This window comes from Colobus angolensis, unplaced genomic scaffold (genome assembly GCF_000951035.1).
Source record: "Colobus angolensis palliatus isolate OR3802 unplaced genomic scaffold, Cang.pa_1.0 Scaffold10, whole genome shotgun sequence".
NCBI classification, from domain to species: domain Eukaryota; kingdom Metazoa; phylum Chordata; class Mammalia; order Primates; family Cercopithecidae; genus Colobus; species Colobus angolensis.
In genome coordinates this window covers 12,898,572-12,910,952 of record NW_012110919.1, presented here as the reverse complement: position 1 = coordinate 12,910,952, position 12,381 = coordinate 12,898,572, and the positions used below count along the sequence as shown (strand labels likewise).

Here is a 12,381-nt window from a genome sequence, read left to right as displayed (position 1 = left end):
TCTCACCATCTTGCCCAGGTTGGTCTCGAACTCCTGGGTTCAAGCATTCCTGCCTCAGCCTCCCAAAGTGTTGGGATTACAGGCATAAGCCATCGTGCCCAGCAGGGATATAATTTTGATCTGCTCTTTAGGTATCATATCTTACACAGTTTAACATCAAACCAAAAAAAATTTTTTTATCTTTATAATGCATAATATATAAGCATATTTATAGATACTATTTAATTTCCATTATAATTTTCTTTTACATAAGGTTTTCATGTAATCATAAAAAAATCAATACATATTTGCTATTTAATTTTTTTAACCCACTGTTGGAAGATAGAGTTGGCTGAGGGTGTGAGATTTTTAACTCTGTACATTCTTTAACTGACCAATTCATGTGCTTTATAGGTGGGTAGAGACTTGATCTTATTCATTGATGTATGAATAAGATCTATTCATTGCCTATCCCAGTGGTATAGTAGATCTCCTTGGGTGAATAAATGATTATACAATTTAAGAAATAATGTGATATAATCACAAACACACGCAGCAGTTCTGTCGAATGTGATGTTCTCTTAGATGAGCTTAACAACTGGTGCTATCATACAGTTACATCTACTAAGAAAGAATGTGAGTATTTGGAAACAAACTAGAAGCCAAGAAGATTGTAAAATATAATTATCTGTGATTCGTATTATGGAGGAGCCCATTATGGGATTAAAATAGACTAGAAAATAACTGCTTTGGGAATTTCTCACATTGAAGCCTTCAAGAACAAGGTATTTAAAAATATTTTCTACATGAAGATAACCGATTAAAATTATGTTTTTGGTAAATTCAGGCCATCTTCAAGAGATTTTTACACCAGATATAAATGTTATCATCACGAAGTCACTCTTGTGGCATGACCACATTAAGAATTGGAAACCACCTAATTGTACTCCAGAAGTAACAGCTTTCCAGGATTAACATCTTTTATAAATGTACACGTGGCTCCTGCTAACCTGAAAAAATACATTGGAGTTGAAAATCTCTCAGGCTGAGGAGGATCTCTGTAAAGTAGTTTTATAATAGACTGGAGATACCATTAGACATCAGGGATTAGTCTGTCTTTAGTCTGTCTCCATTTGCAAGAAGGCCAAAAAATAATAAAACACAGGCTTAGACCTACATTTTGTTTTATCTCAACATTAAAGAGTTCCTTTTAGATGCAATATTGCAAGTGCTCAGAACAGTACCTGAATTGAAAATAGAAGGTATTCACCCATTATTAAATATAGTTGTTATTTTGGAAAAGCAAAAGTCATCTAATTATAAGATGTGATTCCCAGGTGGCATATCAAATATGGATTGCAAGTTATTTTTCTATTTTATTTTTTAAAATTGGGAGAAATTTGGCAATACTCTGAAATAATCACATATAACCTGCAGCGACACAAAACCATAATTGGAAAACACTTTGGTTTTACAGAATTAAACATAAAACAAGGTTTAGTTTACATAGAACTATCATGTTTCCATAATAAGTAAAATACGACTTAAACGTTTACTCTCTCTCCATATGATTTTGTATTATGAAAATATAACTAAATATCCTTTTATTCTCAGAAAAGTAGGTCCAACTACTATTCGGTTAATTTATTGTAGAGCTATCACTGATTTTTGCAAAGCCCACTTACTTGGTACTGGGTCGAATTTCTTGACCATTTTTATACCATTTCACCTCCAACTTTGGATCTGCCAGCTCCACAACAAACCTCACTCTGCCTCCTTTGTCAACCTGATATGCAGGATCAAGAATTTTTGCAAAAGCTGATAGAATAGAAGAAGCAAAAGTATGTTAATATATGTATACATATGCTATGAATTTAAATAGTCAATACACATAGGAGAACCTAAAAACAAATGAAAAAATGAATCTCAAAGAAGAAAAAAATCAGAAAGCTTCCAAATTATCCTTTATATTTCGAACACTGTGTTGACTTATATACAATAAGATGGTTTAAATTGAAAAGAGAATCCACACGTTTCTGGAAGAAACATAAGAAAAGAATCATTGAAGAAGCTTTAAAAATGGCCTAATTCTTCAGGGAATGTGCACTATAAAACGTCCAAATGAAAGTGAACTTTAAAAACATGCTGGGGCTGGGCACGATGGCTCACGCCTATAATCCCAACACTTTGGAAGGCTGAGGCGGGCAGACCACTTGAGGCCAGGAGATCGAAACCAGCCTGGCCAATACGGGGAAACCCTGTCTCTTCTAAAAATACAAAAATTAGCAGGGTGTGGTGGTGCGTGCCTGTAATCCTAGCTACTTAGGAGGCTGAGGCACGAGAGTCACTTGAATCTGGGAGGCAGAGGTCGCAGTGAGCTGAGATCATGCCACCGCACACTCCAGCCTGGGTGACAGAATGCGACCCTGTTTCAAAAAAAAATAAAAATAAAAGAACATGCTTATTCTTTCAGCACAATTACTATTAGTGTCATTGGCCTTATTTCCGCACTTCTTCTATGTCACAGATGGTTTTTTAAATAATAGAATTTATAAGATAAATTCAGTGATTTGTATTAAATCGAATGTCTTTGACTAATTGAAACAGTAGGCTTACCAAAGTTTTTTATACTGTGGTAACTTGCCAAAGTAGTGGCATTTAAAAAACACCCCTTGCACATACGTGTAGGAATCCAGGATTTCCAAAGATTTTAAATAACATAGAACACAGCAATTTAAAAAAAAAGTTGTCTTTGAAAAGTCCTAAAGATAGTTAACTTCTTTTTTTAATTTAATAAGTTTTTTTTCCTGGTTTTTAAAAGATAATGATTTTCATTTAGCAGTTTGGAAAATACAAATGTGAAATGCTTCATGTTGTCATGCTTGTATTTCCATCATTCCAATCTTATTATACTATTGTTTAGGTAAGCTTGCTGTCCCATATTTTAACAAGTTAAAATAAACCCTAGCTTTTAAAAAAGCTATCTACCACACACCTTAAGAGATGAATTCAGAGCTAAGTGATAACAATAACAAAGTTCAGCCTGGAGAAAAGAGATGTCAGCTGGCTCTCCACTGTAGCACGCACACACCTCTCAAAAATATAACATCAGGAGTTCTGGGATAGTGGGAACAGCTGAACTCCAGAAACTAAAAAAATATACCCTTCTATATTTCTCTGGGGCCATTTCTCAACCAGTTTCCAGGAAGATCAGAAATAAAGGTCAGATTTTTTAAAAGAGGTGGTAAAAATCTTTAAATTCTATTTGAACATTAACAAAATAATAATAATAGGATTGATATATTACTAATCTGATGTGTCATAAAACCCATAACCAATAATGACCAAGTACAGGAAGCTTCGAAGAGCTAATTAATGGTCAGTGTAAAATGCATTCCTTTTTCTTTCTTTAAAATTTCCACTTTAAAAAGGTATTTCAGACCACAATAAACTGGACCCATTTCAGACCCCCACGGAGCTGCTTATTGGTTTTACAAAACATTTTGCTAACCATGCTGGGTGTAAAAAAGTGAACTCTCCACAGGCCATCAAGTGGGTGGAAGAAAAGGATGGTGAAAGAGTCCACTCTGCTTAAGTAAAAATCAATAATTTGACAGTGAGAGGGGATGTGGAGGCTGGAGAAAGGGCGCCGCTCAGAAATTCGCAGTACATTTACGTTGTGTGTGCACCATGAATCTCCTGTTACCTTGAACCTTCAGGAGCTGTCCGCCAAGACAACCGTAACCCCTGCACGCTTACCCAGGCCCACTCCCAAACCCGCGGGAGACTGGAAGGGGCATGGGATGGGGTTCAAGTCTTTCGAACGCTGCCACGCCCCTCGCCCCGGCTGCCAAGTCCCCCGGGCGCGCTCACCTGCGCTCTTCTTCTCCTCCCTGCGCATGCGCTTGAGGCGCTTGAGCATGCCGCGCAGGTCGGTGATTCCATACTGGAAGGCGATCTTCTCGTATTCACTGGGTTTCGCGTTCTTCAGCAACTCCCACACGTCCACCTCGGGTTCTTCCTCCTGCTGCTTCACCTCCCTAACCGGGGAGAACCATGGTCTAGTTTAGTAGCTGCACTGGCCCTTAGAGACCAGGAAGGTCGAGGTATGATTCTGCTTTTTCAGTTCAGTGTAAAAAAGCTCTGTTTAAAGCCTGAGTACTTGAAGCCCAGAAGTCAAGTCTTGCCTTGCTGGAATGGAAGTCTTAGGGAAACTTGCAGGTAGTAGAAGATCAAATGTGTGCCCTTATAGTAACACCTCTCGTTTTCCTAGTTAATAAAAACAATTTTAGGGGGAGTAGAGGACATCAGGAAATAGCCTAAAAATATATTTTACTTATTTTCAAATTTAAAGTCTAATTAGAAGATGGGATTTTGAGAAACGACAGGTTTCATCTAAGATATGGATATTGAACTATTGAAAATTGGACTAGAACTAAAAGGTTTAGATTTGGCCTATGAAATAAAAATGATCTCTTTCTATTTTCTTTGATGTACATGCCCTAGCTAAATATGGAGACAGTACAAATACATTATTTCAAACATTTGGATTTTGCAAATAGCATTTTCCCTACCATATTAATAACTGAATATATTAACCATTTTTTACCTTTTTTAAAATACAAAAAAAAAAAAAAGAAAGAAAGAAACTGCCATGAGTTTTTTGTTTTTCACATAGTGTTTATGGATACTGATGGTTTTTTAAATTTTTTTTTTCTAAGTTGGCAGGAGGAAAGGAGACTGGGTTTAAAAATTTTTCTTACATTTCATCTTAAAGTACTGTCTTGAATGTTTTTTGGAAGCAAATTGGGTATGAGTTATAAAAATATAAATGTTAAACTGGAACAAATGGTTTAGGGCACCATGAACAAGGGGAAAGTAACTTCTTAGGGTGTGTATCAAAATTATGACCCCAACTTTTGACTACAGAACACATAAAGAACATATATGACTTTAAAAAATAAGATTTAAGATTTACACTTGCCTTCCTTTCTTTTAAAAGCATAAAATAAAAATAAAACTCAGAAATAAACACTCTTTTGGAAAACAGGCTTAGTATAAACAAATTGGTTTCCTTCATTGAATAAATAATCCTGATTTTGTTTATGTTTACATGACTGTTTTTGTCAGGTTAATTTGAAAATGTTACAATGACTGCTTACCATAATGCTGATTTGGATATGATTTTCTAGAAAACTGGTCAAACATCTTATACATCAGTGTGAAAATGAATTCATGCTATTATGTTAGGGAATGATGGGTTATGTCTGTTTGCATTGTCATATTCATTACACCTGTTTCAGAGTGCCTTCTTTTTTTTCTTTTTTTTTCTTTAAGACAGAGTCTCACTCTGTTGCCCAGGTTGGAGTGAAGTGGCATGATCTCAGCTCACTGCAACCTCTGCCTCTTGGTTTCTAGCGAGTCCCTGCCTCAGCCTCCCAAGTAGCTGGGATTACAAGTGTGCGCCACCACACCCAGCTAATTTTTGTATTTTTAGTAGAGATGGGATTTCACCATGTTGGCCAGGCTGGTCTCAAACTCCTGACCTCAAGTGATCTGTCCACCTCAGCATCCCAAAGAGCTGACCAGCACACCCAGCCCAGAATGTCATCTTTATACTCATGTGTACTTTGAGAAGGAAATACTGGGTTGTAATCATGGATAAAAATATGCAGGGGAGGGGAGGAGATTATAAATATTAACATAGAGTTCAGGGTGGCATTAAGCAAGGATGACATCTAAATATCTAACTTCCATTTTACATTGTCATGTAAGTTTTTTTGCCCAGTGGGTTGGGGGACATTGAGGCAGAACTCATGGAAAATGGAGGGAAGTGAAAGGTCACTGGTCTCTCCAATAATCTTGGTGGGAAGGACTAGACAACACCATTAGCAAAATGTGCCTCTTAAAAACTCAAGACACAAGCATTATCTTCGTCTCACTGATAGTAGCTACATCCTTTATTAACATGGGAAAATTGAAAAGCTTAAGAAAATTGTTCTGAAATTGGAATATTGGTAATAATTTGCCAGATCCACTAAATCTACTTCCTGGAAACAGTAAACACTTCAAATACATCCTTTAAATATTTTAGTAGGAAGTCTAGGAGAATCGCAATTATGATGTATATGTATAGGCCGGTGAGGTGGCTCAATCTTGTAATCCCAGCACTTTAGGAGGCTGATGTGGGAAGATTACTTGGGCTCAGGAGTTCGAAACCAGCCTGGGCAACATGGTGAAACCCTGTCTCTACAAAAAATACAAAAATTAGCTGGGCATGGTGGCGCATGCCTGTCATCCCAGCTACTTAGGCTGAAGTGAAAGGATTGCTTGAGCCCAGGAGGTTGAGGCTGCAGTGAGCCAAGATTGCGCCACTGCACTCCAGCCTGGGTGACAAAGTGAGACCCTGTCTCAAAGAAAAACCCAAAAAAGATGTATATATATATTCGTATGTATATATTTTCTGTGGGGTGTTCCCTCAATCTAATTTATTAGTGTTCTATTTTTGTCACATTCCAGCCTAAATATAGTCCTCAGACTATAAAATTATACCATACTGGATTATGTTAAATTTGTATTTGAACCATGAAGAATTGCATATATACATTACATACTTCAGGTATCCTCCTGACATTGGCAGAGGATTTAAAGATATCAAGCTAGATATAATTAAAATAGCTAACAAGAGGCACAAGTCATTGAGTCCTACATAGATCCATGAGCGGAATATTTATATGAAGGAAACCAGTAATAAAGATGATAATTTTGAGTGTGATTTCCTGAGTCAGTTTTGTTGATAGATTTATAAAACCAATCATCCTCACCATTTTTCATTAAAATGCCAGGATACTCTCCACTCTATCACATACTTAGTCGTATCAAATTTCATATAAGAACACCAATGACCTCTTGCCTATTCCTTCCTTTTCTTTCCATTACTTAATTGTATCTCAATTAAGTATCTCAATATAGAGAAGCATCTATCTTGTACTGAAATGTGAGGTCGAGGCTCTCACCTTCAGCATTTCCTTAATGCACCTGGAACATATCTTTAGTTACTTACCATGGTGGCTGCACATGACCCTGTCTGCATGGCTATGTTAAGTTACAATGAGGAGAAAAAGCCACATTTCTGTAGGCACTTCTGATTCTTTTCCAAGCCTCGGGATAGACCTGTATAATGCTCATGGTATTTTCATCTACATCAAAATTTCAATAACTTGGTGATCCTAGTGAAGAGTAAACAGTTATAGAAATTTCATGTAGAATACAACTTACAAGTATTTATACAGGTCAATTCCTATAACAGGATGCTGCCCAAAAGATTTAATCTGATTTAGCTAATGTCTATTTGAAGTAAGCTGGCTTTGTTCAGAGCAGGAAGATCTTTCGTTGTACAGAGATGTTGGTTTAAATCATATTTTTTTTTCTCATGGGGATTTTGGCACACACGCTTGGAGGAGTAGAAATGGTAACCATGTGTCATTACCGCAATGAAAACACAGGCAACTCACTAATTAGTAGGAGAACACAATGAGTTCTAAAGTTATGTTAGTGGATTAGCACAGTATACTGAAAGAACATAACATAGCCTTATATTAACAACAATCTAATTATGAATGAAAATCTTAAGTAGGGGGTAAGAGAAAATGAGAACTGAAGACACATTGGCTGCCCATTAAGTGATTGTTAAATTTTGTCATTTTGGCCATGTAATTAGATTTATTTTATTCTGGAATTATTGATTGAAAAAGTCTGTTCTTTTTTCTTTCTTTTTTTCCTTTTTAATCAGAACATGGTGCTTAATACCGTATCACATTTTTGTTGATTGATTGTGTGTGTGTTTGTGTGTTGTCTCCTTATGAATATAAACTATGTTAGAGAAAATGACACATTTCCTTAGAGGAGGTGCATATTTATTTGCAACCTACCGTGAACCAAGCTTTTTCACTTAATTTAATTTGCACAATAATTCTATTAAGTAGCATTTGTTCTTCACATTTCCAGGTGTGAAATCCAAGTCTCGGAGGGGTCAAATATTTGACCAAAGTCACATAATTAGCAAATGGTAGAGTTGAGACTCAATTCCATGTTTTTACCACTGTTTTTCCTCCCACAAAAGTGTATCTATCCTTTTCTATGTGCCAGGCACTGGATGTCTTTTCCTCACATCAGTAGCATTATATTCTACACAAAGATAGTGTTTAGTATTTTCCTGAATGAGTATATGATTGTGGGGAGAATAAAAAGCTCTCTTGTCTTCCTAAAGTGTCAATTTGTATTATAAACTGAAGCACCAGCTTCCAAGGCAAATTCAGAGTGGCATCTTTAATGTGGAGTCACAGGAAATGAACTGACTCATAAAAGGGAAACCTGGATTTGGGTCCTGGCCCTGCCTTTAACTCCTGTGTGACTTGGGATAAGTCACTTGTTATCTCTGGACCTTGGTTTCTCATCTGTAGAATGAGGAAATGTGAGGCTCACTTAAGGGCACTTCATATACTATTGCTTTAAATGCATTTGGGGAATTAATCAATACTATTGAGACTAATGGTTATTTGAATTAGTCTATTGATGGGCTGATATCCCTCAGTAATTAATAAATCACACCCATTAATATTTCTGTTCTCAACCTACATGTTGAGGGGTAGGTGTAAATTTTTCATTCATAGAGACTTGAATAAAGCTATCCAAACAGAGAATAAACACAATCCCAGTTTATTTCAAGTGTTTGTAATTTGTTATGAAGCATATTTGTACTTGTAGTCTTTTAATAACCATAGAAAGCACTAAAAGTAATTTTAAAAGCCTGGAAAGTTAAGTGAAAACTGATATTATGTACAATTAATTTAAAATTATAGTTTTACTCTGTTTATAAATTTGCTAGATAAAACATAATCTCAGAAAAAAGTATTTCTTTTTGTTGCTTCTGCACTATAGTAAATATCTAGATATCTCTAATGTACATATCGTATATATATAAGGAATCCTAGTGAAGAGTATAGCAGTTATAGAAATATATATATAGAGAGAAATCTTATAAAATGGTTATGTTCTAAGTATCCATAATGAAATTCTATAAATTTTATTGCAGGAGAGAACAATGAAGTGTGAGTGTATGATAATACTAAACTTTTATTTCCATTTTATCACTTCTAAACACATTTTTGAGGCATTTTAAAGACCTCTGAAATGACAATGCATCTTATAATCAATGGTGTGTCAAACCATTTGGAACAATTTTTTCATTGCTTAGTGATTTATAAAGTACTGGTATATCTTAAAAGCAGTGGTGTCTTAGACCTGCAGAAATACAGTACATCATAAATAATATATTAAAGTAGGTGTGCCTCTTACAATGTGTATACCTTCAGACTTCTACCAAAATTGTAAAATTGATTTTTTGATCAAATATCAAAGAGAATGAAGGCTTTATTTATTCAGTCATGAGAAGGAATCATATGTACAGTCTTAGAGGTTTCTAGGTATTTGTCTTATTGTCTCAGTTTTCATGTCTCTTCATCCCCACTTAAAAAAAATAGGTGAAGAGTCAGGAAACATTTAAAAAGAAAGTTTAAAAGCATCCGTTAAAGTCTTTAAAAGATTAGTATGCAACTGTTTCTCTCTTCCTTAGTCAACTCTGTTATATTCTATAAGCAAAACACATTTTCAGAAATGAAAAATTCTTTGAAAAACATCCACTTTAAACTTGACTTCTCTAAATGGGTGTCTGAAAGACTTCCAGGCCACAATGTCTCACTCCATCACTTGGTTCTCACCTACGTTTCAGGAGACCACTAAAGTCAAGTTCCCCTGCATCGTCTTGACCTTCTCCACTGTCATTAACAAAAGAAAAGCAAATCTGGGTTTAATGCAGAGACATACACAACGATTTCCCCCAAACACTCTACATGTAACGTATATGCAATTTTGTACCACACAAGGACTAAATCAACACAAACTATTTCTTTTCACACAAGTGACATGTTAAGTTTTTGGAGTATGTACTTGTGGAAAAGTAAACATGAGGAGCTTGTGTTACTCTATGATTTCAGAAGACACATTTTTGTAGATTGCATATATAAAACTGCTTGGATTTGTGTTAAAACCAGGTAACACAAATGCACTTAAGCCAAGCAACACAAAGTACTTTGTTTTTGCAAGTTGGGGGCTCTGGAAACATACCTGTGTAAAAAGCAAAGAACTTTTGCTGATCTCTGTTATTCATGTAAGACAGAGATTGGCTTGGAGGACCAAGTGTACCAATGTCAGATATATAAGTACAAAGCCTTATATTCAATGGTAACCTCTTTGTGTCCATGAACAGATGAATCAGGTAATGTGATACCAACATGGCAAAAATAAAAAAGGAGCTAACACAGAACTTTTTAAAAGATGCATTCCTTTCTGTCTTAAAGGGTGATAATTATTCTAATTTTCTTGTTAATATTTATACCTTCTTAAATGTACTTTAAAAAAATTTGTCTTGAATTGTTAACGAAACTTTTACTAGCAGTTTTAAAAAGTGCTTTCCTGTAGAGAAATGCATCTTAAATTAGGCATGCAGCCACCATTGTGATTTCATATAAACTCTAACTAGAAGCTATGGAGCTAACATTTAAATGGCACTACATAGTTACTTACATGTTTAATTTTTAAATGAAGTTTTGTTTCCTGCTCTTTACAAATGTTAGTTATGGTTTCTAAGAAAAGAGTCTGTGGGTTTAAAAACAGTGTGTATAACATAAGTCATAAGAATTAAACTCAATGACGTGTTTTCAAAATTTCTTCAGGTGTTTGCAGGCCTTTTGAAGTAAATACATTTCTGTTCTTTTAAAGCTGGAAACTTAGTAGGCCATGTTTCCCTCTCCTGAGATATACGTGTATACAGTATGAGCACAGTTTTAGACCTGTGCATTTGCCAAGCATGGGAAGGGGAAGTGGAAGGAAAGTAATAAAATTGGAAAGTTATGACATTTTTTAAAATTAAAAAATACCTAATACCAGTAATATTAAATAACTTTTCAAAGTGATTTTTTGATTTATTTGTAATATTGGAGGAAAATATGCCTCATTAACAGGCTAAATTATTGTTTTGTGATAGTTTGGAGTGACTTTCCTTATTCAGCAAAACTGTATGTGGATTCAGTCTTAGGAAAAACAAAACATTTTGTCTCATTAAAGAATTTATATTATGGAATAATTAAGTACAGAGAATAACATAATGACAGGAAGGGGCTGGTTATATTTCTTAGAGACCAAAAATCTCTTTAATTTTTTTCCTTGACCTCCCATCCCCAATTTTTCAGCCTTGGTAATTGCAAAAATACATGAAATAGGTATCTAAATTTTGCCTTTCTGTGGTATTCTTAATGCCAGTTTCATTTAGGATAATCCAAAATTATATGGCACTAACTTCAGTAAGTAGCCACTTAGTTGTGGTTTTCTTGGGCACATGGTTCAGTAGCTCCCTAAGTGATTTCTAGATGAAAGGCAATATAAATAAAAGGTTTTCTGCCATGATTTAACCAATGAAATGAGTCTCTTTGCATATTTCTTTTGGCCATTTGGTGGAAAATAATGCTTTAAGGAAGAAGCCACGTATGAATAAATTGAAAGTGTCTTTCTAAGGCAACTGTGAAACCTCAAAAACAGAAACTTCATTATAACGAGAATATTCCAAAAAACGGTCAGTATATCCTTGACTGGGCCTTAAACCCATGGCTTTTCTAGAACACCCATGTTTAAATATATGGTGTGTTTGACTGCGGTGAAAAGGGTTGTTCGTATTTGGAATACGGAATACAGGGGAAGGGAAATGTGTTTGAAAATCCTCCACTTCTGTGTTATACAAAAGCTATCTAGATTTTCCTTTTGGAGTTACCTTCTCTTGAAAGCAGATCTGATGTCAATGTTTGGAGTAGTCCCAGTAGATTCTTTGAAAGGAAAGAAAACAATAACATAAATACCCATTAAGGCGGTAGTTTGTGTTCAGTTCCTTCATAGGCTGTGGGGATTCTTTACATGGAAGAATGTCAGGTGAAGTGGGGATGCTTTTCCCCTGAACAGCCGTGCTGCCACAGCCTCATCATACCTCCACCTCCCTCATGAAGAACCAATGAAGGGACCTTGGGGTCACCTTGTCCAGGTGTCATTCAACTTGTCTGCCCACTAGAATCACTGAGGGACTTAAAAATTTATCAGTTTCTTGATCCTGTCTGCCAGAGATGTTGATCCACCAGATCAGGGAGGGGCACCCAGAAATCAATATTCTTAAAAAGCCCTCCAGGGGCCGGGCACAGTGGCTCATGCCTGTAATCCCAGCACTTTGGGAGGCCGAGGCGGGTGAATCACGAGGTCAGGAGATCAAGACCATCCTGGCTAACACGGTGAAACCCCATC

General features: G+C 35.8%; 1 protein-coding gene across 11 annotated transcripts in view; it reads right to left on the bottom strand.

The window, feature by feature from the left end:
* The window catches only part of MYBPC1 (myosin binding protein C, slow type), a 99,387-nt gene that overhangs the window by 46,650 nt on the left and 40,356 nt on the right, over window positions 1-12,381 (bottom strand). For 10 of the 11 annotated variants that reach the window (XM_011934896.1, XM_011934835.1, XM_011934841.1 and 7 more), the window contains 4 exons: window positions 11,864-11,915; window positions 9,759-9,815; window positions 3,853-4,019; window positions 1,665-1,797 (listed from right to left, as the gene is read on the bottom strand). In XM_011934896.1, the coding sequence (XP_011790286.1) occupies window positions 1,665-1,797; window positions 3,853-4,019; window positions 9,759-9,815; window positions 11,864-11,915 (409 nt within the window). The remainder of the gene's footprint in view (window positions 1-1,664; window positions 1,798-3,852; window positions 4,020-9,758; window positions 9,816-11,863; window positions 11,916-12,381) is intronic. The other variant, XM_011934879.1, reaches the window with a different exon arrangement.